At 52.7% G+C, this 26,948-nt stretch overlaps 9 protein-coding genes across 9 annotated transcripts; 4 read left to right on the plus strand and 5 right to left on the minus strand.

Moving 5' to 3' along the window:
* Positions 1 to 2,518: 2,518 nt before the first annotated feature.
* On the minus strand, positions 2,519 to 4,379 carry B0T23DRAFT_142460 (RNA-binding domain-containing protein). The gene is made up of 7 exons (XM_062832379.1): positions 4,144 to 4,379; positions 3,603 to 3,659; positions 3,436 to 3,535; positions 3,145 to 3,365; positions 3,001 to 3,086; positions 2,798 to 2,931; positions 2,519 to 2,705 (listed from the first exon to the last, which is right to left on the minus strand). Exons 1-6 carry the CDS (start codon positions 4,224 to 4,226, stop codon positions 2,879 to 2,881), a joined length of 600 nt encoding a protein of 199 aa, XP_062692911.1. The 5' UTR covers positions 4,227 to 4,379; the 3' UTR covers positions 2,519 to 2,705; positions 2,798 to 2,878.
* A 909-nt stretch (positions 4,380 to 5,288) lies between these two features.
* Positions 5,289 to 7,053, minus strand: B0T23DRAFT_404528 (MBOAT, membrane-bound O-acyltransferase family-domain-containing protein; the record flags this gene model as incomplete). Its single annotated transcript, XM_062838915.1, has 2 exons — positions 5,289 to 5,408; positions 5,470 to 7,053. 2 exons carry the CDS (start codon positions 7,051 to 7,053, stop codon positions 5,289 to 5,291), a joined length of 1,704 nt encoding a protein of 567 aa, XP_062692912.1.
* Positions 7,054 to 9,318: 2,265 nt separating this feature from the next.
* Positions 9,319 to 11,772, minus strand: B0T23DRAFT_142509 (fimbrin). Its single transcript, XM_062832380.1, has 4 exons — positions 11,608 to 11,772; positions 11,323 to 11,533; positions 9,508 to 11,188; positions 9,319 to 9,445 (listed from the first exon to the last, which is right to left on the minus strand). The coding sequence occupies exons 1-4, from the start codon at positions 11,628 to 11,630 to the stop codon at positions 9,411 to 9,413; spliced, it is 1,950 nt and encodes a 649-aa protein (XP_062692913.1). The 5' UTR covers positions 11,631 to 11,772; the 3' UTR covers positions 9,319 to 9,410.
* A 507-nt stretch (positions 11,773 to 12,279) lies between these two features.
* B0T23DRAFT_142573 (uncharacterized protein) lies at positions 12,280 to 13,777 on the plus strand. The gene is made up of 3 exons (XM_062832382.1): positions 12,280 to 12,337; positions 12,390 to 12,587; positions 12,662 to 13,777. The coding sequence occupies exons 1-3, from the start codon at positions 12,335 to 12,337 to the stop codon at positions 13,574 to 13,576; spliced, it is 1,116 nt and encodes a 371-aa protein (XP_062692914.1). The 5' UTR covers positions 12,280 to 12,334; the 3' UTR covers positions 13,577 to 13,777.
* Positions 13,778 to 13,794: 17 nt separating this feature from the next.
* Positions 13,795 to 16,616, minus strand: B0T23DRAFT_379753 (uncharacterized protein). The gene is made up of 3 exons (XM_062837163.1): positions 16,405 to 16,616; positions 16,048 to 16,332; positions 13,795 to 15,984 (listed from the first exon to the last, which is right to left on the minus strand). The coding sequence occupies exons 1-3, from the start codon at positions 16,450 to 16,452 to the stop codon at positions 14,104 to 14,106; spliced, it is 2,214 nt and encodes a 737-aa protein (XP_062692915.1). The 5' UTR covers positions 16,453 to 16,616; the 3' UTR covers positions 13,795 to 14,103.
* A 269-nt stretch (positions 16,617 to 16,885) lies between these two features.
* On the plus strand, positions 16,886 to 18,660 carry B0T23DRAFT_379754 (uncharacterized protein). Its single transcript, XM_062837164.1, has 3 exons — positions 16,886 to 17,531; positions 17,593 to 18,049; positions 18,116 to 18,660. The coding sequence occupies exons 1-3, from the start codon at positions 17,181 to 17,183 to the stop codon at positions 18,298 to 18,300; spliced, it is 993 nt and encodes a 330-aa protein (XP_062692916.1). The 5' UTR covers positions 16,886 to 17,180; the 3' UTR covers positions 18,301 to 18,660.
* Positions 18,661 to 20,404: 1,744 nt separating this feature from the next.
* On the plus strand, positions 20,405 to 21,803 carry B0T23DRAFT_317055 (exoglucanase 3 precursor; the record flags this gene model as incomplete). Its single annotated transcript, XM_062834974.1, has 3 exons — positions 20,405 to 20,849; positions 20,936 to 21,260; positions 21,383 to 21,803. The coding sequence occupies 3 exons, from the start codon at positions 20,405 to 20,407 to the stop codon at positions 21,801 to 21,803; spliced, it is 1,191 nt and encodes a 396-aa protein (XP_062692917.1).
* Positions 21,804 to 23,236: 1,433 nt separating this feature from the next.
* B0T23DRAFT_428734 (uncharacterized protein) lies at positions 23,237 to 23,585 on the minus strand (the record flags this gene model as incomplete). The annotated part of the gene is made up of 2 exons (XM_062840152.1): positions 23,237 to 23,418; positions 23,477 to 23,585. The coding sequence occupies 2 exons, from the start codon at positions 23,583 to 23,585 to the stop codon at positions 23,237 to 23,239; spliced, it is 291 nt and encodes a 96-aa protein (XP_062692918.1).
* Positions 23,586 to 23,792: 207 nt separating this feature from the next.
* B0T23DRAFT_379759 (Adaptor complexes medium subunit family-domain-containing protein) lies at positions 23,793 to 26,079 on the plus strand. Its single transcript, XM_062837165.1, has 3 exons — positions 23,793 to 24,004; positions 24,065 to 24,484; positions 24,555 to 26,079. The coding sequence occupies exons 1-3, from the start codon at positions 23,961 to 23,963 to the stop codon at positions 25,795 to 25,797; spliced, it is 1,707 nt and encodes a 568-aa protein (XP_062692919.1). The 5' UTR covers positions 23,793 to 23,960; the 3' UTR covers positions 25,798 to 26,079.
* The last annotated feature ends 869 nt before the right edge of the window (positions 26,080 to 26,948 follow it).

Raw genomic sequence — 26,948 nt, forward strand, 5'->3', positions numbered from 1 at the left:
GTGTGTCCTTTGGATGATCGAAAATATGACGCCAAGAACGATGACGCAGGGCTCGTTGACAGGCGGTTATATAGCTAAAGGTGCATGCAGCTCCCGTCGGCTTGAGGGTATCTCGTTGCAAAAGTGAGTTCTGTACCGTTGACAGAAAGGTGAATCGCCTTGGTGAGAAATTGGTTCTCGTCGTGATGGGAGAGTGAAATATCGCAGGACGGAAGTTTTGTCGGCTTTTGTTGAATATGGACTGGGGGTTGAGCGTGTTCTCGGTAAAGCCAATCTAGGGGTTCCCGTCGCACCGGGAATTGATTATCTTATGTCGGCGGGAAGGCTAGTAGACAGTGTGCGTAAAAGAATTAAACAGACGAATGCGCATTACAAGTTGTTCGTTACACGTAACGCAAAAAGGTATATACGGTAAGAGGCACAACCTAACCAAGCTCCGTGACTGGACACGGGCAAAAAGGAAGGGAAGCTCGGAAGGGAAAGGGTATTTAAAGGAGAGTCGGAAAGTTGTCGACAGGAACAAAACCGGTCGGGTTCCAGGGCCCAGGGCAGTGAGAGATCTGATGCGGAGCTTTGTGGACTGTTCCTTCTGGAAGAAGAAGTGAATGAGTAAATCCAGGGCGCGCTGGGCGGGACCCCGGCCGAGTGTTCATGGCTTCGTTAGGTTGTGGGGTTGCCAGGTTCCGAACGAAAAATCCCCAGCAATTCAATGCAACTGAAAAGTCCAATATTGGGAGATTCAGCAGCCGACTACTTAACCACCACAGCAACGTGATCAGGCAGGCACAAAGTCATTCCTTCCCGTCCCAAATCCAGCAGTGAATGGTTGCCATGTCGTCGTCCCCCATGTATCGTCTTGTCTTGCTGCCAATGTCTAAGCATGCCGTGTTTTCAAAGTTCTCGAACTTCAATGCTTACCATAGTTTGTTTCCTCTTGTGATTTGCTGACCAGCTGACGCTTGTTTCTTCGATTTCAAGTTTCTGTCACCCCATTTACAATTTCCACAAACGCCAAATGAGAGCAACCTTGTACCTATCCGGATAGATCCAGCTGATTTCCACAAACCTTTGGCTTGTCCGTTTTTGAGGGTCACCTGACCGCCTTGACTAAGTCGCCAAGGGTCCAGTGTTACGAGAGACTACGCTACAAGGGGACAAAATCGAGGATCATCCGTTCGGTTATGCTTTCTAGCCCTACGTTGGCTACGCTAACCTAACCCTTACTGCTGCTTTACCTATCCTTGACGTTCTTCAACGTACTGGGATATATGTCCCATGTGGGAGACAGAGTCTAGAAGAAGCCGACAACTTGCGCGTCACTTGCTACTCGGCACATCAAGAATACAATAACAGCTTACGAGGCAGGCCACAGGCGGACAGCGGCATTATGAGTCTTGGGCTTGTAACTAAGGAGCTAAGTACGCACAACACACATACAACTCGCGCACCTCCCGGGCAGCTCATGTGATGTAACCGTAGTGTAGATCAGACAGAAAGGGAGAAGGCATGACCATCCGGCTGGCCTGCCTTTGCATGGTACCATTTCGACTTTGATTGATGGCTTGGCTATGAACTACAGAGGTTATCAAGTACTTGTTCACTCAACAGGTTGAGGTTGATGTCGTTTATATCAACAATTTAACATGAAGCTCACAAACACCTGGTTGAGGATGATATGGCAAAGCCTTTCAGGCAGGCCGGTACAACTCTGTACTTGTCGGATTTTGCCAGCACTTTAGTGATACATCTGAGCTTCCTGGGACCAGGATTATGATTGCACATGCCAATATTCCCAATTCACTAGTTAGCCAATCTACTTTGTAGCGCTTTTGCTCGGCTTTCAACGGAGATGCAGGATGTAACCAATCTGATTTTCATAGGTGCGGTACCAACCACAGCTTCCTTCAACCTCATTGAACTCGAATCACTATTCCATAACGGTTAACATTTCGGGACGACTTCTCAACTTAATATAAGTTCTGCATACTAGAAGTGCCTTTGCGATTGCTTCGGTTGGGAAAGTATCACGACACACGCTAGAACATCTTAGATTGTCGATATGTGAACCAATTGACTCTGAACACACAGAAACACCTAGCGTCATAACGGCCATCGGGGCAAAAGGGTCCGAGTATCTGTACACCCCCAACAATGAAAGGACAAAAAGCAAAATCGGCACTGGTGTTATACAGTCCGCCTCGTCACTTAAGTCTGCTCGCCGAACCGGGTTCACCTCAGTAGCCCCTACCATTTACTACCTAAACAGCTGTTCTAGCTACTTTTCTGTTGAGAGATAAAAAAAAAATGACGACAGACGACTAAGGAAATAAAAAGAACCAGGCCGCCGGTCACCAAGACCAAGAGCCCCTTTCCACCCGCCCCTTGAGGGATCATTCGATATGTTTATTTTGTGTGCTCTCCTTTCCGGACTTGCCAAGGCAATGAAGCAAAAGCCTTCGGAGTCATGACCTTTACATCGGTATACAACGGCCGTTTGTTTCGTCTTTTGATAGGTCATTGAATAATGGATCCAAACCAGCAGTGTGCCATCGTACAAAAGGATTAACCTTGCAGATTTTGTAGCTCCCGAATGGTCGAAATGGCGAGTGTGGTTTTCAAGAGGACCCGATCGACCGCTTCGTCTGGATTCTAGAATTGGAAAAAATCAGGCAGGAGGCGCCATATAGCCAGCACGCCATATGCAGCTGCCCAGGAAAGAGGTGCAGACATCAGCATGCCCACCAGACACAGAAACAGAGAAAATCACAAAACCATGGTAACAATTGGCGTTTCTTACAACATGCCAACACCAAAGGCGGGGCTTGAGTGACTGGCGCCAAAACCGGAGTGACCCCGCGCCGTGAGTATGTTGATCCGTTTACTCGGCAACGTCGAGGTCATCGTGGGCAGGTCTCTCCGGGCTATCGATGGCTGCAGAAGGATAGGTCGTCAGATCACGGTCGTGCACGGTGGGGTTGCTCGCTCAAAGGGTGTACGTACCCTTTCTGTCGTCACCGTTGGTGCCGTTCTCGCGACGATCACGGTCCTCGCGGTCGCGATCGTCCTTAACATCGCGCTCACGCTCACTGGAGAAACGTCAGCATCGGGCAGAAAACACGTTGCAAAAGGTTATGGGCCACCTACCGCTCAGGACTGCGAGACCGGTCACGAGTATCGCGGCGGTCGCGGTCGTAGTCACGGTCGCGGTCGCGGTCACGACGATCATCCTTCCTAGGGGAGTAGTCTCTAGTGCTGCGCCTGGGGCTAGGAGAGCGGCGGCGGGGTGAGCGGTCGCGGCCACGAGGACCACGCTCACGATCGCTGCGGTCAAAGCGCCAAGAAGCAGAGGGAGGAGTGCGAGCCCACTATAGTTGGAATTAGCAACCAGCTTAGTTATGAGCTTGGGTCTGTCGTGGCAGGAAAAGGTGAACTGACCTCGATCTTCAGGATGTCATCACGGCCAATGCGCTTGTTGTGCATATCATGGTACGCGTCGTCGGCATCTCGACGATCCTCGTACTCAACGAAAGCAAAACTTTGAAGCTTGCCGTTAGCGCCAACTCGTTTCCATCACTTGGGGGGGGATAAGCAAGGTAACATACAGTCTGCTGCTGGCACTACGAGGAGCAGGAATGTCGCAGCGAACAAGACGGCCGTAGCTATGATATGCGTCAGTACTCGGGGACCAACGTAGATTGATTCGTTTCGTAAAGATGAGGATGCCGTTTCGCAGAGGCGCGCGATCGAGCTCGAGAAATTCCGCCAAAATGGACGGGCGACTCGCCCGACGTGGGAGGAAGGATACGTGTAGGCGCCAACCGCTCGGTGAGAGAAGGGAATGGTTCGAGGGCGCGGGCGTCGGAATGACAGCGAGGTTACCTCGAGCGGATCATGAAGCGCAGTGGACATAGCGAAAAGCGGCGGGAGAGACGGACAGGAGATAGGAGACTGTCGCAAGAAGGGCGAAGACGGAGACGGAGAGGGTTCGGAGGGGGGTTCGACGACGGGGGCGGGAGAGATGGAGGAGAGGACGGGGCGGGATGGGGAGGGCGAGGGCGGATCGAGGACAGGAACCGTACTCGAAGGTGGTGATCGAGTCATCGCCGTTGTAGTGATTGCTTGCTTGCTTGCTAGATAACGTACCGCTCGAACTCGTAGGCAAGGTCGCGTGCGCGGGTGCCGTGGCTGAACCCGGTCACGTAGAGAGTGGTGCCGTTGCGAGACATGGTGAGAATCGATGGCGTGCGCGAGTCGCGGTCGCGGTCGATGATGATGACAGATATATGGCAGGCCTAAGAGTAAATGCTAGATGAGTGTGCTGCTCTCGGGCAAAGGAGAGGCCGACTGGGGCGGAAACAAGATAGGTAAAGTAGGTAGGTAGGTAGACGGGAGTTGCAAATGGAAAAGGGCGACGAATGGATAAGCAGCAATCGATGGAAGTGGGATGGGGGGAAAGGGTACACTATACTACTAGGTAGGAGCTGGGAGAGGGATGGGGTGGTGGTGAGTGGAAAGAGGAGACGGGACACACCGTTAGGTTTGGCGAGGTGAAGGGGAGAACTGATTAGGTGAGAAAGGAAGCGAAGCAGCGGGAAGCGGAAGGGGAACCTCGAACCTTGTGAGAATGCCCGGAGTTGGAAATTTCCTTGGATGTCGCTGGAGCACAGTGGAAAATGGTCCGTTTCTGGTCGAATCGTCGAGCCCGGCCACTGCAGCCGACACGGGCACAGGCACCCACGCACCTGCTGAAAATACCTTCACTCGACGCCCGGGAACGCTGGGGCCCAGGCAGGCAGGCAGGGGCATGGACGGAATCCGGATGGGTGAGGAATTGAGAAGGCGGTAAGTTTGAAAGGTAATGGGCCCACATGTAAATGACGTATGATTGGTGTATCGCCTGTGTGATTGGCAGCCGTCGCGACAGTTAGCACGCACCAACAAACTGACTCAGCCTTTGACACTAACAATTTCCTCAGGGCGGGCAGGGTCCAAGATGGATTTCCTCCACATGCCTTCCCGTCTCCCGTCTCGGCTCCCGTCTCTCCCTTTTGACGATCTTCAACCCCCCCGTCACTGCCGTTAACGTTAACAACAACACCAACACCAACACCAACACTGTACCAACAACTACCAAGGCCATAATCGCAGTGCAATCAAATTGAAAGGAGATTGAAAACAGGAATAGTACTACTCTCGAATACGCATTATATAAGTCCGTCTGTCAACAATGTATACCACGCCGTCCTCCATGAACGCCGATGCCGTCAGTTCCTCCCCGTTGCTACATTCTACAGAATCAGATACAAGCTGCACAGGATACTCGGGCCCGTGAATATACCCAGCCAAAAGAAAACATTCCCCAATGTCTTCCTATTCCGCATCCACTTTGTCCTGCTCAAGCTCACAAGCTGTCCAGAAACGTCAGCATCATGTCAGTCAACACGTAGGTTAGGGGATATCTGAACTTACCGGCAACTGGAACATTTGGAGGAACAGCAAATAGCCTCTCAGCTTCTTGAAGATGCACCACATGACGAGCTCATGAACACATGCCGACAAGAAAAAGGTGATCAGTGTGGCCGTGTGCTTGTTCACCTTCATGGCCGATATGGAGCTGTGGTACACGTGTCTGAGCAGAAAGTTATGCACCGGTCGGTTCCAGTCTCTCGCGAACTGATCCCACGACACGCTGTTCCACCAGGCACCATAGAAGTTCCGGTCAGCGAACTTGGTCAGCTCCGCTACAAAATTGAGGATCGTCTCCCAGATGAGATACCACGACAGCAGATACTCCATCATGAAGGGGAAAATCAAGTCGGCCAGCATCCAGGGGAAATACTGGAACCGCTCGCTCAACGGCATCCCCATCTCCTTCATCCTGACCGTCTCCATGACCACGGGGTATATGAAGGCTTGCGAGATCATGATCATGACGAAGATGACTCCGAAACAGGCCACCATCTTCTCGGCAGCATAGTACCAGTTGATGGACTCGGATCGCGGATACTCGAGCTCGTACACCAGTGTCGGCAGCACGATGAACTCGTAATGGTTCGCCAGCGTCAGGTTATTCGGATACACCCTCTTGTCGTCCGTCGCCTTGCCCCTGAGCTCATCCGTCATGGCGTCCACCTCCCACTTGAGCGCCCTTTCAAAAACATGGACCTGCTCCTCATTCAACGGCTCGTGCGAGTCAATCGCCGCAACGATCTTGGCCACATCATTCTCTCCTTCCTGGCCATCAGCCCCTTGCTGCGCAGCAATCGACATCTTTCTCCTCTCCTTATACTCCTGCGCCGACGGCACTCTCGATAGATGCTCGGTCGATAGGTCTCTCGGCAGCAGCGGGAACGGCTCCGTCCAGCTTCTGTTCGGGTCATGCTTGGTAACAACCTGTACATGCTCAAGCTCCTTCAGTTTTCCCAGCAACAGCTGCCGCTTCTTCCACACCGACGCCAGATACCCGTTGTAGAACGCGTACGAATGCATCTTCATCAGCATCACCATGCCGTGCATGACGAAGAAAACGGTATGTGTCCACGGCCAGTCCCTCAACAGTGGGAAACCCACCACACCAGCCACGAACAAACACTGCCAGATATTCTGCCACACCCACCCTTCCTTATCCCAATCGACCACGCCTCGACGGACAAGATGGCGCTGCAAGACCCAGGAAACGCCGGTGGATAGGCACATTACACCGTCGGCGATGAGCAAGACCACCAGGTCCCGATGGAACATGATTCGAAAAATCTCGTTCCGCCCCAGCGGGTTGCCGTGCTGCCGCCAGTTCTCGGCGCCGATCTTGATGACGAAGAGGGAGATGCCGAGCCAGAAGAGGGTGAAGAAGCCATGGAAAGGCGACGACGCTGCTAGGGCGTTTTGCCGGTCAAAGGTGGAGAAGTTGCGGGTGAAGACCAAGTCGGAGAATTTGCCTCTTCTTTTTGATCGTTTGGCAGCATGGCCGGTTGATTCCGTTGATGCTGCTGCTGCTGCTGCTGCTAAGTGGTGTAGGGACGTGGTGGGAGAGGAAGAAGAATAATCGGACGACATTCCCTCTATCTTATGGCATTGCTTCTCGATAGCTGTCAGAAGCGAGTTGTGGATGTCGGCTGTTGAAAGGGTGTTGGTTCCGACGTGGATGTCAGGTCGGACTGCTTTCAACGCTCCATAGCTGCTTTCCTTCGCCTTCCTCTCTGCTGAGACAGCAACGTCCTTGTCACCAACAGACAACTGTTGCGTATTCATCATCATGGTAAGCGGAAACGCCGCCGGCCCTTGCCTCGCGGCTGGTAAACTTCTCTCATTCACCTCCTCCCTCTCATCCCGCTGCACCATCGCTTCGGGAGAAGTGGTGAGGTCATCGTAGTCTTCGATGGCTGGGCTGTTCGTTCCGGAAGATGATGGTGAGGATCTTGACATTGCTCCTGGCTCGCTGGGTGTCTCAGCCCGGCTGCTGCTGTCTAATGGTGATATTCTACCTCCATCGCCATCACTCTCCTCTTCTCGAGATAAACGGGGACTCTGGTCTGGCGTTGGCAGGGAGAAAAAGGGCCGGTCGAATACTAGGTTTTCGAGTTTGCCGTTGGTGGTAAGAATACCGTTTGGTGTTGATGTCGATGTAGCTGATAATGGTGGCTTGAAAGATGAGCGTCTTGTTCGTGCTTTGAGGTGGCCGTTTGGCATTGGTACTGGCGCTGGCGCTGGGTGATTGGATATGAATGTCATGGTTCCCGTGGGTTTGGGGAACTGTTGTGTGGGTTTTAGTCCAAAGTTATGTATGGCCTCTCGTCGTCAGTCGCTTTCGTGCCGCCCTTTTTTGAAGGACTAAAAATGGTGAGGCGATTTTGTAGTATCGGTAGGTCTTAGCTCTCCAAAGAGGTGCGAATACGGCCAAACTTCAAAGGAAGACAGCCCTTGAAATGGTGGATCTTTCGGTGGTGGATCGAAGTCGCACGGATAGCCGCGTGATGTTGATAGTTTTCGTTGCAGGGCAATGCTAATCTCGATGATGGTCCGGTACTCTTATCCCGATTTGTATGTTGGGTAGTGAGCCGGCCGTCAAGTTAGACACGTTGATGCAGTCTGTTCTTAACTTTGAACAAATACTAAATGAAAAGAGCAAGGTGAGCGAAACCAAGCTCTTTTGAGAAGTTTCTTATAGATATAGTACAAGAGACAGAGCAGTTCTTCGAGGATAGACGTCAATCATATTGGAAAAAAAGAAGAAGAAAACAAGATTTGCCCATTTAGAGAACCCGAGGCCCCAGATCCCTCCCAACTCCGGATAAAGCGGATCTTGGACGAGCGGGCAAGTGTAGTGTACACATGCCTTTTATCGGGATCAATTGCGGGACGATCGGGATAGGATCGACGGATTTTCTGTGGAAGAAGAGATGAACGGGTTCAGTCTTTACGTAGGCCAAATAGGGGTATAGGTGCTTACTTAGAGTAATACTTTTTACTATTTGCGGCGCGGCGTAAGCAAAAGGACCTAACTTGGTGAATGACAGGGACGCGAAGACGGGCGAAGGCAAAGGATGCGGAAAGTCCGGGGTTTCGTTGATGATCGGGGGGACAGAAGGCCTACGATGGACGTCACTTGGTTCTGTATTGTGCGGGAAAAAAAGGGAAACTGGAACTTTCATAAATCGAAACAGATCTCCTGATTCAATCAAAGTATAGATCCAGACCTCCTCGCCTCTCTCCGCGCGACTTTGCATCGAGGAGAGCCGAGTTGCGAGATGCCGACGAGCTTACCACTATCCATCCTTCCCCTTCTAAAAGCGGGTTGTGTACCCTGCTGTCTGATTTAACCCGAACGAAACAAAGACAAAACTAGGTACCTCTACGGTGTTCAGATGACTGGCGGTGATGTTCAAAATTTAGTGTAGACTTTCTTCTTTTGATCCGAACATCCAAGACGCTATGACGCTGTCAATGATTTAGGCCAAGTCCCGCTCGTTCGGTGCATAGAAGCTCGCAAATGGAGACAAGGGTCCTGTGGAGTGGAGGAATGACATATGCAGGGCCCTGGACGTCGGATGAACCGGAGATGTCGCTTCAAGTCAACACTATAGGGCTGAAGTTGCCACCGCGCCTCATTTGGTCAGGCTTTATTGGCTTGGGTTTTGGAGGTTGTGTAATGATGCAGCTGACAGCTTGGATTGTTTGGCGTCAAATGACCGACCGAGCCTTTGGGATTCCCGGTGCAACCAGCGGGTAATTGAACATTCAATGTCAGATGGCTTGGGAAGGCGAGGGGTTGGCACCAAGAGAGAATAAACACTCGTAAAACGCAATTCGCCTGTTCAACTTTTTAAGTCCATCACCCTAACAAGGCTGTATCTTTATATTCATCTCCAGTTATCAAGCAAGACCACTTCATCATTTCTCGTCATACTTAATATTTACTGCATCTTGTCATAGGTAGCCATCAACGAACCTAGCGCATGTGTTAGCCCGGCCAGTCAAATGAAAGCCCAATAGTTAAAAGGAGTAACTTACCGATAAAGGTCGTGACCAAGCGGCTGCGCACCTGGCAGATATCCTCTGGCACCAGCCAAATAGTGGCACCCATTTTTCTGGCAATGCTGATACTGAGTTTGGCATTGAGGTAAGCATCTTCATCAGTCTTGCCGGGAGTAACCAAGTCATAATCGACATAGTTGCTCTGCATGCCGTTAAGCACATCCAACAAGAAAATACCCGAGCCAATGACAGGGTCCTTGAACGAGCGGATGCTCGAGTTGCGGCCGCCCTTGCGGCTCATCTCGTTGGCCCATCTGACCATTTCCGCATCCGTAATCTCGCGCTTGCCGAGGCGTTGGGCTAGACCGTGCAGGGTAAGGGTAATGTCCTTGCGCATCAGCTGCCAGACGAGACCCAGGGTCAAGGTGCGCTGACCATCCGTGATATCGGCACCCTGGATACCAACCAGGGAAAACCCGTTCTGCTTGCCCAGCTCGATCGCGTAATTGGTGTTCTCGACGGCCTTGAAACGCAGCATCTCACCGCCATGCGCGGGAGCCTTGTTGACGTGGCGCCAGTTGACGGAACCCTTGATAACCTTGTCATATGCTTGTAGAAGGACGGTACCATCGCGGAGGTCGTCGAAGAAGGACTGAACTGCGGGGTTGACATCCAAGCTGTTGAGCCACAGGGTGAACACACGGGCCTCACGCTCGCCTTCAGCGTCAAAGTCCTCGACCTCAAGCTTCTCCTCTTCAGTGATGGGGTCAAGCGCGGGGTGTGTGTTGAAGAGGTTGGCAACGAAAGCGAGGTTGAGCTTGGGGTTACCGGCCACGAGGGAAGAGGGAGAGAGGAACTTGCGGCAACCGAGCTTGTCGGCGTTCTGAAGAACCTCCTCAGCCCGCTGATGAAGGTCGCGCGTTTGCAGAGGCGCCCTCGTGCAGCCGTACTCGGAACCGATCTGGGCGAGGAGGACGGTGTAGTTCTCGGCATCCTTGACGTCAGAGGAGAAGTTGGCTACCCTCCTGGGCCAGTTGGCGGCCTTGAGATGGTAGTTGAACCAGCGCAGGAGAATCTGCTCAGGAGGGAGTCTGAGGAACTGCTCGAGGGTCTCGTCCTCCTCGAGAAGGCGGTAGAGCTCGGGGTGGAGCTTGATATCGATCTTGCTGAGCAAGCCCCTGCGGATGATCTGCCAAATAAGACCCAGGATAAGATGCTCCCTGACCTCAATGATATCCGAGCTACCAATGTTGACGACGGAGCAGCCAATACCCTTTGCCGAGTCGATAACAATGTTGTTGTTTTCTGTCATCTGGAACGCGTTGAGGGTCTTGGTCTTCTTGCCGGGCATGTTCAGTACACGCTCATCGATGGTATCGGGAACGCTATCGTTGATGAGCTTGGCCAAAACCAAACCATCCTTGCACTCGTCGAACATCTCGAAGGTGTCGGTCGGGAAAGGCAGGCGGCTGCCGATGTCGCGGTCGCCCGCAAGAACAGCGTTGATGTGGCGCGTGAATTCGGTACGTTCATCTTCGTTGATGGTGTGGGTGATGTTAGCGTTTGAGCCTTGGACGAAGATCTTGCCGCTGCCACCGACGGAGGGCTTCGATGCGTGGCTAGGAGTAGCGCCTCCCGTCCGCTGGGCGATGACAGAAGCGGGAGTTGACGGAGCGGCAGGGGCGCTGCCGGGACCTTCGCGGAGCTTCGCGACGAGCTACAGGGTGGAAAGTGTCAGCCAGATCTTTTGATGAATGGTACCTAGTATACGGAATGCGACCTGGGTGGCCTTCAAGAAGTGAGATGTATGTGGTGGTGCTTGCAACAGTGGAGAGGAAGGCTTCGACTTACCCCAACGTAATCTTCGAGTTCTACACGGCGCGAGGCATCGAGACCGACTTCTTTGAGGGCTGCGCGGACGGCATCGTAGGGCTGGCGCTCGCTGGCCTGGGTGGCCTTGATGGCAGTAGTCTCGTCAATGTACCCCTTGTCGTCTACGTCGAGCTTGCGGAAGGCATCGGCCAATCCGAAGATGTCGCTCTGCTGTAGTTGAGGGAATTTCCTAGTTCCATTAGCTGTGTTCTGCTGTTGCCCATGTCGTCCTTGGCGTTTGAAGGCTCGTCTTGGTCTGCTTACCTCTGGATCTTGAGGACATTCATGGTTGCGGATGGTGGTGTTGAAAAGGGGTCGGTCGGGAACCACTCGTCGTAGTGATGGATGAAGGGCGCTCGCAAAGTGATCCGGCGGGAACCGTGGAAAAGAGATAGCCCCTCTATTAACAAAAGTAATGAAGACGCCCAATGCGGTCGTCGTTTATTAGATTATTTTCCTAGTGGGTGTAGTGTACCTAGGCGGTGCTGAGTGATGATGATGACTGGATCTATGTTCTGGCGGAAAAGCGGAGTTGGATGTTAGGTATTTGTACGAGTCCTGGTTCCTGCTGCTAATGATCAATGAAGTGCCTTATTCCTGCTCCCGTTCCATGCGTCGCCGGCCGAAGATGGGAAGCGAAGCTCAAAAGAGCATGGCCATTACAGGCGTCAAGGTACGTACGGCTGGCGGGGGCGGGGACGCCATCCATCGCAATCGAGACAAGCACTAACTAACACAGCACGGCAGGTCCCAGAAGCAGTCTGATGTAATCGCCCAGCTTCGTAACGCCGTCGCGGCCCAATCAGCCATCCTTCAGGCAGCCAGCCCGGCGACAACCCTGCCCCTGGTGGCTTTTTCCACTTGCATAGGTGCAGTGGGAACCGTGAACCACCGCCAGGCTTCCGTTTGGGTTAGGACGGGGGTTCTGTTAAGCATGGACCTGTGCTAGTCTCGCAATGATACCTCGGCTCCACATACGACTGGGTCATTCATGGTGACCCCCCTGAGCGTCAGGACCCTCGCTGTACCTCACTAACAGCAAGTAGAGAATTTTACCTTCCTTTGATTCCATTCGCATCGTCGGGATAACCTCACATCTGTCTAAGCCACAACGACCCCAAACATTATTCAGCAAATCAACGAGGTTCTGCAAGAATTTCCAACTTGGGATTACGACGCCTCTATACGCGCGTTGTTTCAACCAAGTAAGAGACACAAAGTCACTACCTCACTTTTTATCCCAGGTAAGTCACCGCACCATATCTCATACTTACTGTGCCTCATCCATCCAGTGATCACTGAGCTAATCCCCAACCAGATACTACCACCAAACCCACGCCACAAAATGTCCCTCTGCAAAGCCTGCTCAGAACCTCTCTACCTCGAAGTCGACCCCGACTACGACCTAGACCAGGACTCCAACGCCTCAGACGATGGAATGGACCAGGATCATGACAACGGCGGCCCCTCCTCCTCCTCCTCCCACCCCCAACAAGTCCCCGATGACCTCCTCCTTCCCTGCAACTGCCACTATCACTGGCAATGCCTAATGGACCTCTCCTCCTCCGTGGCCCTCTCTCTCCGCTGTCCCTCTTGCAACACCTACCTGCCCACCAATTCTTCCTCTTCCTCCTCTTCGGGGTTCTCAGGGTCATCGAACCCGGTGCCCGTGAGCGCCACAAACCCCGTCCTCCCCACCTCCCAGGGCCTCGCCATCCTCACCCAATACCACAACGAAGGCGGTGTCCAGTCCTCCCTCGACATCCTACCTGCCCTCACTGAAGAAGCCTACCTCTCTTCCAACCCTTCGGCGCGCCCTGCACGCGCTATGCACACCATGGCTGCCGAGGGCGACTTTGCGGGTATCATCGAGCTCCTAACGGATGTGGCCGCTTCGGAAGATGAGGAAACCACCATCACCCCCAGCGAACTGCTCACCTTCCGCGACCCGCTGAACGAGGGCAAGACGGCGTTGCATCTTGCTGTCGAGAATGGAAGAGAAGAAGTGTTTTGGTTGTTGCTTTGGCTGGGTAGCGGATTGCCGACCGAGGTGTTCCCGGCTGAGGTGGTGGAGGTTGCCAACGGGGTTGGGGTGGGCGAGAGGAGAGCGGAGGTGGGTGCGGAGGAGGATGTGAGGTGGGTTAGGGATGAGAGGGGACGGAGTGTTAAGGAGGTCTGTGGGGAGGTTGGGGGACGGTGGGCGGAGATGGCGGTTGGGGGATTGTTTGATTAAGGAAGAAGGGTGTGGTAGGGGAGACAGAGAAGAGAGAAAGCGACGTCATGAAGGATTTGGATGAGAAGTTTTCGGCGTTGTGTATCGAAAAGGGGTCTACGGTCAAGATAAAAGTTTGGGTGAAGACAAAAAAAAGGGGCTTATAGAAATAAGGGCAGCCTCGGTTATGAATCAATAAAGTCATTCCACGTTATCATGCCCGACCTGACATGTTTGAATTTGATATAAATCGTGATGTGATTTCGTAAACCGCCTATCTATTGATGTCTGTGTATGCCCTACAGGAAGAATCCGGAACTATGCACGTAATCGTACTCTTAGTCGTCATGCCATACCATACCATCGACTATTTGAACTCCATTAACACCGAGTCCTACACTAGACCGCCAGCTAGACGCTAGAAATGCTTTGCCTCCCAAATGCCATATGCACACTATATAGCTAAACAACCCTATGATGAGCCCATGAAACCTATCTCTTCGCTTCAAAGACACAACGAACGATGGGCGGGTCTTCAACCAACCAGATTAATGCAAAAAGCTAGCGTTAACTCCCCTACGATCCTTCTTGAGTGGGCTGAACTTATCCACCTTCCCAAAAGGATTCTTACTCCCTCCAGCAATATGCACCTTGCCCACCATGGTCTTCCCAAGAGGGGCAACCACCCTCTTCGCTGTCGCCTTCCCGGTGACTGCGGCGGCCACTTTGCCCTTCCCAGGAAGGATGCTGGTGTCGACTCGTTCGCCTTCATCGTCGTTATCGAAGAGCGTAGTCTTGCTGGTATTACCAAGCAGTTTGCGTTTCTTCTTCTTTTGAAGTGGTGCTGCTTGTTGAGAGGTCGTGGGCTGCTGCTGCTGCTCGGACTCGGATGTGGGTGCTGATGAGGGCTTGGTTTTGGGCTTGAGTTCGGGTTTCTTGGGGGCCGGTTTGCTGGTTTCTGGCTGTGGCTGCGTCGAAGATTCGCCGTTTTCTTCTGTTGGCTTTTCTGACACAGCTTCCGCAGCGCGTGCTACTTTGTTGATCTTGAGTTTCGGTACCTTGATAGGACCCTTCTTTGACGCTACCGAAGCTGCGAGCGGTTTGAGGGCCTTGACCTTGCCACGGCCCTTCTTTGCCTTTTCCTCGGGCTTGCCGTTGTTCTCCTCCCCTGCCTCGGTTTCCAGAGCACCGCCGCCGGCCTTCTCTATCTGCTCAGTAACCTTTACCTCGGTTGGTGTATTTCCTGTTGGGCGAAGATGTGCTAGGACGGAGTCGTCGCCAAGCTCCATAAGGGAATCCTCCGCTGGCGCGGGCGTAGGCTTTGGCGCAGCTTCGCTCTCAGCCGCGCCCTCACCCGGTGCCGGTGCATCCTCGTTGGTCGTTCCGTCTGGGTTCAGCGTCTTGTTGAGGAAAGGCGTGATGGAAAATGTGGACTTTTGGACCATGTCTGATGGGTCGAATCCCCTCTTCTTAAGAGGACGCTTCGGTCTGTCGGCTGCGCCCGGTGTACCAAGGGCCGTTTCCTCGAGCAACACCTCATCCGCGCGTCTTTTTTTGCCCGCAACCTTCGCTGCCGCCTTCTTAGTCGGTATCGTGGTTGTCGTTACCAGCGCCGCTTTTGCTGCCTTCTCTCGGGCCTTTTCCAGATCGGCTTTGGACTTTTTGAGTTCCTCCTTGGCCTCATGCAGTTTGGTCCTGAACTTATCCAGCTTTTCGTCCGTCGCTGCTTGTCGTACTTCGGCCTCGGTGATCGCTTGCTGATTCTCTTTTCGCAGCCTCTCCTTATCCTTCTTTTCCTCTGTCAGAGCCTGCTTCAAGTCGTCGATCTGTTTCTGTAATGCCGCGAGTTCGTCCTCCGATACAGATGCCTTGTTCTCCTGGTTTTTAGCCTTGCGCTGAGCTGCCCGCTTTTCAGCTGCCAATGCCTTTTCTGTTTCGGCAAGCTTCTCTCTAAGCTGTCCGAGCTCCTCCTCCATCACCGTAGACTTCTCCACTTGAGCCCTGGTCGCTTGTTCCATCTTGGACTTTTCCGAAGCAAACTTCTTTTCCACCGTCGCTAGTTGTTCTCTAAGAGCCTTGACCTGTTGTTGTGAATCGCCACTCCTTTGTGCTGCCTTTCTCTCCTTGTTGAGTTCCTTTTCGAGTTCGCGGACCTGTTTTCGGAGTTCCTCTTCTTCCTTGGTATATCGCTCCTGCTTTTGAGCCGCCTTTTCCGCAGCGCGCTTCTCATTGGCGAGTTCGACTTCCAGCGTGTTTAGTTGGCGTTCTAGTGCCAACTTTTCGGCGAGGACATCTTTTTGGTGTGACAATTGGGATTTCAGGTGCTCGACTTCGGGCTTGAGGACGGCGACCTCGCGTGTTAGGGCAAGTTTCTCGGATAGGATCTTTGCGGAATCCTGTGATACTGTGCTGAAAGCTGCGATTTCCTCCTATGGCATGGTGTCAGCATTGGTCCGACTTTTCCGCGCTAGCATATATGCACACCGCCCTACCTTAAGGTGAGCGATCTCGCGCATTTGGGCCTGGATCTGCTTCTCCTGCCGGGCGCATTGTTGCCGAATGGACTCTATTAGGTGGCGAGCGTCATCGGCTCGCTGTATGAGGATCTTGATGCGATTGTCTCTGTGCGCAATCTGGTCTTTTAGCGACGAGTTATCATCGCGAAGGACCATGCTGCGCAGCTTCATCCGGCGCCCATCTTCCTCCCTGACCAACAGGTCTGTCTGATGGACAGCCTGTTTGTATCGCATCTCCAGCTCAAACATCCTCTCTGTTTTCTGTATCGCGACAGGTGGTCAGCCAACGAACGGGGTGCGCGGGCCGAGCGTCGAGGGTGGACGAGAATTGACCTGTTCGGGATCCATGTTTACACATGGCGACACGCGTGTGGCAGGCATAGAAATGCAGACGCGCGCAGTGATGTACTGCAATAGAATAATGTGTAAAGCCGAGCGCAATGTAATGTTGACGGTCACCGTTCTGTGATTGGAAACTGGTAGACTTTGATGTCGTGCTTTGGTATGGATTCAGGGTTGGTGGTGGTGGTGGTAATGGTGTGGTTGTTGGGTTGATATCGAAAATGACGAAGGTCCAAGAGGGCGAGAGCAACCAAACAACGGTCAGCTCGCCCGCCAAACCTTGAAGTAAACAATGTTCCGGAAGAGGGATAGTGGCCCTATTGGTACGGCCCCACTGAAGAAATGGGGTGGAAGAATGGAGCCAGACCCTTGCTGTTGCCAGCCGGCAGCTTGAGCTCCGCAGGTGTGAGAGGTAAGTACCTTAGCTGGGGGTAGGTACCTAGAGGTAGGTACGTACCGGGACACGCATCCTGCCCCGTCATTCCATTGAGGACACCTTGGACACCTCGCTCGATGTGTTTGGGAGCTGCCTGTGCTGTCTGTCCAGTGAGCTGTGTCCACTGTATCCCGTCAGCTAGCTGTACTACTACCTGTGGGTTCGCCAAGCTTAATCTCAAGCGACAACCATCACCACCGGGCATCACCCAACCTCGACGACGCCGACGGACGACAACAAGGCCACATCGAGATAATTAGAAGCAATTGGCCGGTCACAATTGCGTAGGACAACACTCGTCTGCTCTGGTTGAAAGACAAAGCTCGACAAGATGCGCTGGCTGCCCGCCTTCCTGTCGGCGTCGCTATTCGCGGCCGGATCCTTTGCTGCTAGGAAGTCCTCCGAGGAACGATTCGCAGAATTCCACGCCAAACAGACATCCCACGCCCCCATCAAGCTCAAAGATTCCTCCTTCAAGTCTCTTACCGCCCCTCCTCGCGATTACAGCGTCGCTGTTGTCCTGACAGCCCTCGATCCCCGCTACGGCTGCCAGCTCTGCCGCGAATTCCAGCCTGAGTGGGAGCTGCTCTCCAAGAGCTGGGTCAAGGGCGACAAGTCTGGCGAGTCTCGTGTTATCTTTGGGTCTTTGGATTTCAGTGAAGGCAGAGAGACCTTTATGGGTGTATGTGTTCAGGTCCACTCTCTCGATTGGGTTCTAGTAAGAAGCTGACAACTTGTAATAGTTCGGCCTCCAAACTGCTCCCGTCCTCTTCTTCTTCCCTCCCACCATCGGTCCCCACGCTGCTGCTAGCCCCGAGCCCATCCGCTATGACTTCACCAATGGACCCGTTCCCGCCGAAATAGTGCACTCTTGGCTTGTTCGCCACCTTGATGGCCGCCCTCATCCTCCCGTCAAGCGCCCTGTCGACTACCTCAAGTGGGCTGTGAGCTTCACCATGATTACTGGTAGCTTGACTGGCGTCTACGTCGCCTGGCCTTACGTCGTGCCCGTAATCCAGAACCGCAATGTCTGGGCTGCCTTCACTTTGATTGCTATCCTGCTGTTCACCAGTGGCCACATGTACAACCAGATTCGCAAGGTCCCCTACGTTGCCAACAACCCGCGCGGTGGCGTGAGCTACTTCGCTGCTGGCTTTCAGAACCAATACGGTTTGGAGACACAAATTATTGCTGCTTTGTGTAAGTTCTTGTGAGCTCTCTATTCGTCTACCTCTTCGAAATCGCTGACTTGGGACGATCTATCAGATGGTATCCTCTCCTTTGCGGTCATCTCCTTGGCCGTCAAGGTGCCCAGGATTGCCGACCCCAAGTCCCAGACTATCGCAGTCTGGGCTTGGAGCGGCGTTCTCTTGGTTGTGTACAGCTTCCTTCTGAGCATCTTCCGTCTCAAGAACGCTGGCTACCCATTTTACCTGCCACCATTTATGTAAGGCAGCAGCGAGTGACAAGGCAAGATCAACGATCCATCCTGCCAAGATCTTTATCGCCAGGCTTGCACACCAAATCTTTGAAAGCCAAGTACACATTTTTAGGCGGGTTTTGTTTAAACGGTCATTGTTTGTTGTAAAATAGAGCTGTTGCTTCTGAGAGAAATAGGAAAACAAAAGGAATAGAGCTACTCAAGTCAATTGAGGGTTTCACAAAAATATTGACGCTGTTTCTGAAGATTTCACAAAGCCCCTGTTGGATCCTGTGCCTGCGAACGGGTTGAGAGATGCAACTGGCAGCAATATCTCGTTCTTTCTCCGGCCCACCGTCGTTCATATCTGACAATACAATCAACAGCTAAGTCTCGCTACGTGCCTGAAACTCAGCCCCCCCTTAACAGTGATCACGTAGTGCTTCAAGCAAGGGGAAAGTTAGGATGTGACAAAACAAAACAATATGCTGATGATGCGTTCAGCTGTTTTAGCCGAACCGGCGCGGGAGGAAGAGAGCAAATATTATACTTTGGACGCAACGCACCCCAACTTTTCAACTCGTAGATTTGTCACACCTCACGACTGGCGACTATGCCGGCTAATAAGCCGCAGCTTAATGACCGGAACTTGATACCCAACAGCGAATGGCAGGCAACGTATCTCGTCTTCAGATCATGGGATTGCGGATCATCCATATCGAGGGCGATTGAGCCAACGACTAACGCTTCGCTACTTGACCAGTTCAATCCGGAGGACCCTTCGGTGGTCATCCAGGTGGCATGAGAAAAGTCCGGACATGCTTATACCAAACCAGACCCAGCGAGTGTCCGGACCCTTTTTTCGTACCACCTACCATCTTACATCTTCAGGGTAAAACAGTAATTCCCATCATAGCGAAGCCTGACATAAGAATTTGAGTAATTTTGAACTATCTATAATTGAGAAATTGCGAGAATATTAGCAGAGAACCGCCACTTCTAACCATTATGCTACTCAAAAGGGGGGTGGTACATCCCCGGACCATCAAGTCCGGCATTTATCAAAGAACCGTAGACAATTACCGATGGCAAAACCACGGTGCTTCTTCAAGAGGTAGGGTACAACTCTGATGCCACTTTAGCTTTTGCCCTCAAATGTTGGTCACATAGCTATACGTGTTGATCTTGTACCATAACACGACCAACAAGGCTTCCCGTCTCCCACTCAATGCACGAATGAAGAAGCCTTTAAGTTCAAAGAAATAGCCTCTCCAATACAAAAGTTTGAGATTTACGGAGTCTCAGCTGGCTCGCAATATCTAGCTTTTCTCCGTAAATCCCAGGAAGGTTAGGTTGTGTGACTACACTGGAGGGATCCGCTTGCAAATTGCGCGAGATCATCAAGACACCCCAGACCAAGGGGCCATCATTCGAGAGAAACTAGACACCACCATAAGACGTGCGTAAAGTAGACTGCCTCTTCAAATTAAGTTTCCTTTTCCAAGATCGCCGCCGCCTCCTCCTTTATCCCAAGACACTCAACTTCCCCACACTTTCTCAGGAACCAATCGCCAATCCCATGCTCGGCCCGAGCAATGGTTCGACTGGGAAGGCAAGAGATTGAAATAAAGTGCTGTAGGAACAAAGGTGGCCATGGGACCTGAAAGGTGTAGCTTCTTCCGTCCACTGAAGAGCTGTGAACAGTTGAGGCGATTCTCAAAACCATGCATAAGATGTATCCATGCGAATGTGCTTGGTCAAGGTGGACTTCCTATAGTGACAACCTCGGAAGTTCCTGGCCGAGAAGCTATCGCGTGTGGCGGGCCTGTCTTCCTGATTGCCATGTTGTGTTATTGTTCATCTCGAACCGCTCTCAGGAGAATGGGAGGTGAGGCAGAATTGGCACGATTAGGTAAAAGAAAGATAAAGTGTGAGAGTGTGTATGGCTCAACCTGGTTAACCAGAAGGCAGACAACCGGGACAGTACGCCAAACGAGGAAGCGAACTCATCAGTATAAAGACCATAAAGCACCTCTCCGCTTCTAGTCCTGCCATTTCCAATTTCTTCATCACCCTACCATCATCACACCCAAGCAGTAGGTCTCTGGTTCGTGTCTCTCCTCCCCTATTTCACGATGAAGTTCTCCAACTCCGCCGCCTTGGCTTTTGCTGCCACCACCATTGCCGCCCCTTCCACTCCTACCTTGCAGGAGAAGCCGCGTGCGGTCCAGGCCGGCTGCGCTTCAGCTGTCACCCTCGACGCCAGCACCAACGTGTGGAAGAAGTACACGCTCCACGCCAACAAGTTCTACCGGACCGAGGTTGAGGCGGCCGTCGCGGCCATTTCGGACTCGAGCCTGGCAGCAAAGGCCGCCAAGGTGGCCAACGTCGGCAGCTTCCTCTGGCTGGACTCAATCGAAAACATTGGCAAGCTGGAGCCGGCGCTCGAGGACGTCCCCTGCGACCACATCCTGGGCTTGGTCATTTACGACTTGCCCGGCCGTGACTGCGCTGCCAAGGCCTCCAACGGCGAGTTGGCGGTTGGCGAGCTTAGTAGGTATAAGACTGAGTATATCGATGGTGAGTCCTTCTTTGCTCCATGGCCTGCCCATTTATGCCACAAAGGACAAAGAATGCGTCTAACAAAGTGACCTTTGCCAATGCAGCCATCGTCAAGATCCTCAAGGCGCATCCCAAGACCGCCTTCGCGCTCGTCATCGAGCCCGACTCACTCCCCAACCTCGTCACCAACTCGGACCTGCAGACCTGCAAGGACTCCGCGTCCGGCTACCGCGACGGCGTCGCCTATGCCCTCAGGAACCTCAACCTTCCCAACGTCGTCATGTACATTGACGCGGGCCACGGCGGCTGGCTCGGGTGGGACGCAAACCTCAAGCCCGGAGCGCAGGAGTTGGCCAAGGCCTACAAGGCCGCGGGATCCCCCAAGCAGGTCCGCGGCATCGCTACCAACGTTGCTGGGTGGAATCAATGGTATGTTTGCCACATCTCGTAGGACTTACCAAAAAAAAAAAAAAAAAAAAAAAAAAAAAGAGAGTAAAGAAGAGAGAGAGAAAAACGACGAAAGATTGCTAATAATAACCTTGTGAAAACAGGGACCTCACCCCCGGCGAATTCTCCAAAGCCTCGGACGCCAAGTACAACAAGTGCCAAAACGAAAAGCTCTACCTCGACAACTTTGGCCCCGCCCTCAAGTCCGCCGGCATGCCCAACCACGCCATCGTCGACACGGGCCGCAACGGCGTCTCCGGTCTGCGCCAGGAGTGGGGCAACTGGTGCAACGTCAACGGCGCCGGCTTTGGCGTTCGCCCGACTTCTTCCACGGGTCACGACCTCGCTGACGCTTTCGTCTGGGTCAAGCCGGGTGGTGAGTCCGATGGTACTAGCGATAGCAGTGCCACTAGGTACGATAGCTTCTGCGGGAAGAGCGATGCGTATCAACCTAGTCCAGAGGCGGGATCGTGGAACCAGGATTACTTTGAGATGCTTGTGAAAAATGCTAAGCCTTCTTTCTAAAAGGGAGGCAGAGAGGAAGAAGAGGTCTGGATAGGGGTTTGAAAGGAGAGTGGCAGGAATTGGGAGAAAGGGAGCTAGGTTTGTCCTTGTAAAGGAGAAGCAACTTCAATAGCACAATGTTTGTGTACCGTACCGGTTTTTCCTAGGATTGCTTTTTGTTCCCTCTCATAGTCAAGACTAGAGAGGCAATGTCCAGCTAGTCATTACGTGCATAACAACTGCCCCTTGCTCCATGAGTATTTCACAACCTCGTGCTGGGTTGTAAGCAGACATCTCCTTCTGTATGTGGCAAACTCCCCGAGTGTTCTTCCAGCCATGATTGCTTGTTGTCGATATGAGAATGATGTTCAGGATCCCCGGGAGTCGTTTGCTGGATACATCTCCACTCACAGGCCCGCTTTCCACGTGTGATTTCAAGCCAAGTTTGTGTCGATGAAGCCTGGTCCCTGTTGTCATGTTGTCATCTACACTGCAAGCGCGGAAGTCGTGGAGGAGATATTACCTTCGTCTCACTTCCCGAATACTTACCCGTTGAGTTTTCTTTCGTGCCAGAATGGAGGCAAAATGTTGATAACGTGTTGGAGGCAGAAGAGAAAATCTTGCAAAGGGTACGTGTAAAGTGACGGGTTGGGAAAGGAAAGGAATTAGCAGATGAACATGACGATGTGCGCAGGATTCTACGCGCTTGTAAAGCGCATTGTCAACATGTTAACTGGGAAGAAGGGACGCGCGTAGATCGCAAAAACGGGGCTCACCAAGAGCTGGTAACCACAGGGACCACCTCACTAACACCAATCAACCCAGAGGCTCACTGTTACAACGGTGAGCTCAGCGAGACGAGTGGGTGGAGGGATTCCTCGTGCACCCTAAGGTGTGTACGTGCCTGGGCAAATATCGAGTATACAGCCGCCACCATGGGCATCGAATCCATGGTCTTTCGAGCAGGTTGAATTGAGCTGTGCGCATCACCAAGTCCCACTCGGCCAGCCACCACCCTGTTGACAAACAGACTCGAAGACTAATACTTACAAGGTACCCCCTCGGCCGTTCCGTCTTTGACTATGGCGCGGAACCCAGGCAGCGGCCGTTTCCAAACGGGCTACCGCGTGCTCTGTCAAGATCTCCCTTTCCGACGGTCGAAACGGTCGCGAGCGAGTGATGATACTGATGTTGCACTAACGAAACAACGGCTCAGCAGAGCGAGTGTGGCCATCATGATATCATTTGCTAGACATTTCTCGTCATCCACTGTAGTTAATTCGCGGCAAATCTCGGCTGTGTCTCGACGGTTGACTGAGCCTGTCGCCTACGTCCCTTCTCGACTAAACTGTGTGGATTGCCCTCATCGACTCTTTTGTCGAAAGCACCACGATGAGCTGCGCCGCATTGCCCGTTTCGGGGGCGGGTGCTGGTCTTTTTCTTTTCCAATCGCCTCACTTGAACAGTCTGTACAAGCCCAGATAGGCCATGCCGCATGAGAGACCAGTGATGGCCCACCTCCTGCTTCTCATACCAAAGAAGGACTTGCTGGCTAGGATCTCGGCTTGGGCTTTGGTGAGCTGGGAGTGGCCGGAATAATAGCTGTATGCGGCAAGACCAAGGAAAGCCCCTCCGCCTGGTAAGAGTGTTAGCATCTAGGGTGTTTAAGTACCTATGAATGCACGAGTCCTCACCAATGACCCGGCAGGGAAGGCAGTCATCACCGCGGTCCTGCTTGAGAATGTCCTGGAGCTTCTCAGGCCTCTCCAGAGTATGAAGCGGAGGAATGTTGTCTTTGGCCATGGCTAATGACTCCGGTGAGAGTTGAGCGAGCGTGCTGACTCCGTCGTCTAATGATCCCCCAATTGGCTCCTTTTGTGTGTTATTGTTGACATGGAGTGAACAGTGGAGCTTGTTGGAGACAGATCTGCCGTTGTCCACCGCCCACGCCGTTGACTTTCTGGCCGATCGAGCCTTGGCGAGGCAGAGAGCATGGGCCACATCCACATCGATGTTGTTGTGCGGGTTCCCATTGCGTCAGTGCTTCCTAGCAACAGTGCCCGGTCTGGCACTGTCCCTGGCCCATCGCTGCGTGATTGCCCAACAGCAACCCACAAGCCAGAGGACCGCCATCACCGAACCCCTCAATCCCGTTGTCTCTCTCTTTTTTCTTTCACCATGAACGGTGTCATCGAGGCCCTCCACATTTTCGACGAGCACAAGTAAAGCTGCACCCTTGATCCAGAGCAATGAAAAACACAAAAGCTAATTCCCAACTCCAGCAGCCCCATCTTGTCGCACACATACACATCGCGTCCGCTGTCGCCGTCGTACTTGCTGCCCCTCTACCTCGAACATCCCGCCCCGAGACCGAACCTGATTTACCTCCCTAATACCAACCCACCCACTCTCGTCTTCAGCCTCAAACATGCCAACCTTCTCTTTCTTCTAACAACCTCCTCCGAGGTTGAGCCACTGCTCGTTCTCGAGTTCCTCCACCGTATCGTCGATTCCTTCGAGGAGTTCCTGGGCACCCCATTACTGGCCCACAAGATTGAGAGCAACTACGATGTCGTAGCTCAGCTTCTCACAGAGATGTGCGATGCCGGCACCATCAACACAACAGAACCCAATGCACTGCGCGACTTGGTGGAGGTGGAAGGCTTTATGGGCAAGCTCCTCGGCAACTTGAACCTCCCCACGTATGCGCATCCATTACCCGTTTTGGACAAAAGAAAACAACCCCCCTGACTGACTTGCGCATCCCGCCAGAAAACCAACCTTCTCCAACCCCAGCCCAGCTTCTCTCCTTGCCCAGCAGAGCACTCTAGCCCTCCCCTGGCGTCGAAACAATGTACGACACACCCAAAACGAGCTCTATGCCGACGTAATCGAAACCCTCTCTGTCACCCTCGCTCCATCCGGCCGGCCTCTCGCCGCCTTCGCAAACGGCACAATCGCCTTCACCTCCAAGGTCTCTGGAGTGCCCGACATAGTCGTTACTCTAACGGGTCCAACCGGCAAGCACAACCTCGGCAGCATCATTGACCTACCTGTCTTCCATCCCTGCGTGCGTCTCGCAAAATGGCGCGAGCAACCCGGCGTTCTCAGCTTCATCCCTCCCGATGGCCGCTTCACCCTAGCTGGTTACGAAGTCGACCTTCTCCCGCTGGGCGCCCGGAACCTAGGCAACATGAGCGCCTCAGCAAACAACCTTAAGCTCCCTGTCAGTCTGGAGATCAAGACCTGTCTTGGTCCCACTGGCTCTGACTTTGAAGTCCGCCTCACCGTGAACAGGATCCCCGGTACTAGTGGCGGCGGAGGTGGCGGTAGTGGCTCATCATCAAACTACCCGCTATCCTCAGCCAGCGGCGTCGGTCGGGGCATGGGAGGCGGTCCCCAACCCGGCACGCCCGCCTCCCCCACGCTTCAAGACCTCAAAGTCACCGTCCCCTTGCCGGCAGACGTGCGCAACCTCGCCGAGATCCGCACCGCCAAGGGTGACGCCACGTACAACCCCGGCGACCGTTTTCTCGAGTGGACTATTCCTAACAAGGACGTCGCCGCCGGCTTTGCTTCGCACTTTGCTCTCCGCTGCACCGTCGTTGGCCAGTCTATTTCCGGCGAAGACGAAGACGACAATGACGACCCCACCGGTTTCGGCTTCAACACCTCCTCCGCTGGAGGCCGCGACTGGTCCTACGACGCCGGTGAACCAGCACCTTACCAGAGCGCGAGCGATCTCTTATCTGGCGGCGACAAGAAACTAACAGCCGAGCAAGAAAAAGAGGAAAAAGAGCGGAGGGACGGGAAACTGGCGCAGCAGAACAAGATCCTGATGCCCAGCTCGGCGAGCGTGAGCTTTGCCGTCAAGGGGTGGACGGCGAGCGGGATCAAGGTGGAGAGCATCATGCTGGATCCGAGGAGGAGTAAAGGGCTGGCGGAGACGGTGAGGCCGTTCAAGGGGGTCAAGTATTTGACTGTTAGTAAGGGGGGCGTGGAAATTAGGTGCTGAGGGATGAATGGATGCAGAGTGAGTGGAGGAGTAATGGAAGTGTGGCGATCGAGTTATATTGACCAGCCTACTTCAGAGATGATGGATGATGGCGTAGAGTCAATAGTTAACATGGGATGTCTTCGAGTATGTTCATAGAAGCTATCTGCATGAGGACTTCGCATCTCTAACAACCACATCCTGCGATCGTCAGACTATACCTACATGTTGTATCCACCCCTTCTTTTGTAGTTTCATTGATTCAACCTCGCTTACAATCGCAATCATCAGTTTGAATGGTAACTCATCAACAGAACATCAGGCACAAGCCGGCAAAAGTCAGAATGAGTGATCGTGACCCTTAAACCTCATCATAATTCATCTGCTCTTGCTTTTGCTGCGAGTTCTAACGGTCCGTCGTCTTTCTTTTGATATTCCTCTCCTTTTCTTCGCCGTCTGCTTCTTGTTAGTGACTTAGATACTATACACTGACAATCCACCCGCTGGAAGCACAATGCTATTTTTTACAGGTTACATAGGCGAGAATGGAGACTACATGGCCAGACATTTTTTTTCTTTCTTTTGGTAGGTATGATTATGCATCATATTACGCAACGGGCAATCCTATCGCATGTCAGCCTACGGACACGTGCTAGTATCACAACTCTGCAACAACGACAATTACCAATGAGTCGAGTTAAAGATGTCATGAATATGATTGTTCCGCTGTTGGTTTCATTTTTGTTTTTCATCTGTTTGTTGAAAAAAAAAAAAAAAAAAGAAAAAAAAAAGAAAAAAAGAAAAAAAAAAAGGAAAATTGCCATTCAAAATCAGACTACATTGACTATGTGGCACCAACTTCAAACTCCCATAGAATGGGAAAACCCGTATTCTCTCATCTGGCTGGCATATTTGCCTAGTGTAACAGCCACAGCTAAAGTTTGACAACGCGTATGTCATCTTCTACGTCCTTCGATACGTTTAACAACGATTCCCTCTTGGCAATTCATAGTCGTGAGGTCAGCATGATAGCTGCGAATCCAGGCCATCACACTCAAAGGACGTTTGATCGCCAAGGAGGGTTGTTTCTGCCGTTCGTCCTAGGACAAGTCAAACGCTGCTGGCATGTTATCGCAGTGGATTGTGTTACTGTGTTCAGTCAGAGGTAACCG

Source organism: Neurospora hispaniola (assembly GCF_033458365.1).
Source record: "Neurospora hispaniola strain FGSC 10403 chromosome Unknown B0T23scaffold_4, whole genome shotgun sequence".
Taxonomy (NCBI): Eukaryota; Fungi; Ascomycota; class Sordariomycetes; order Sordariales; family Sordariaceae; genus Neurospora; species Neurospora hispaniola.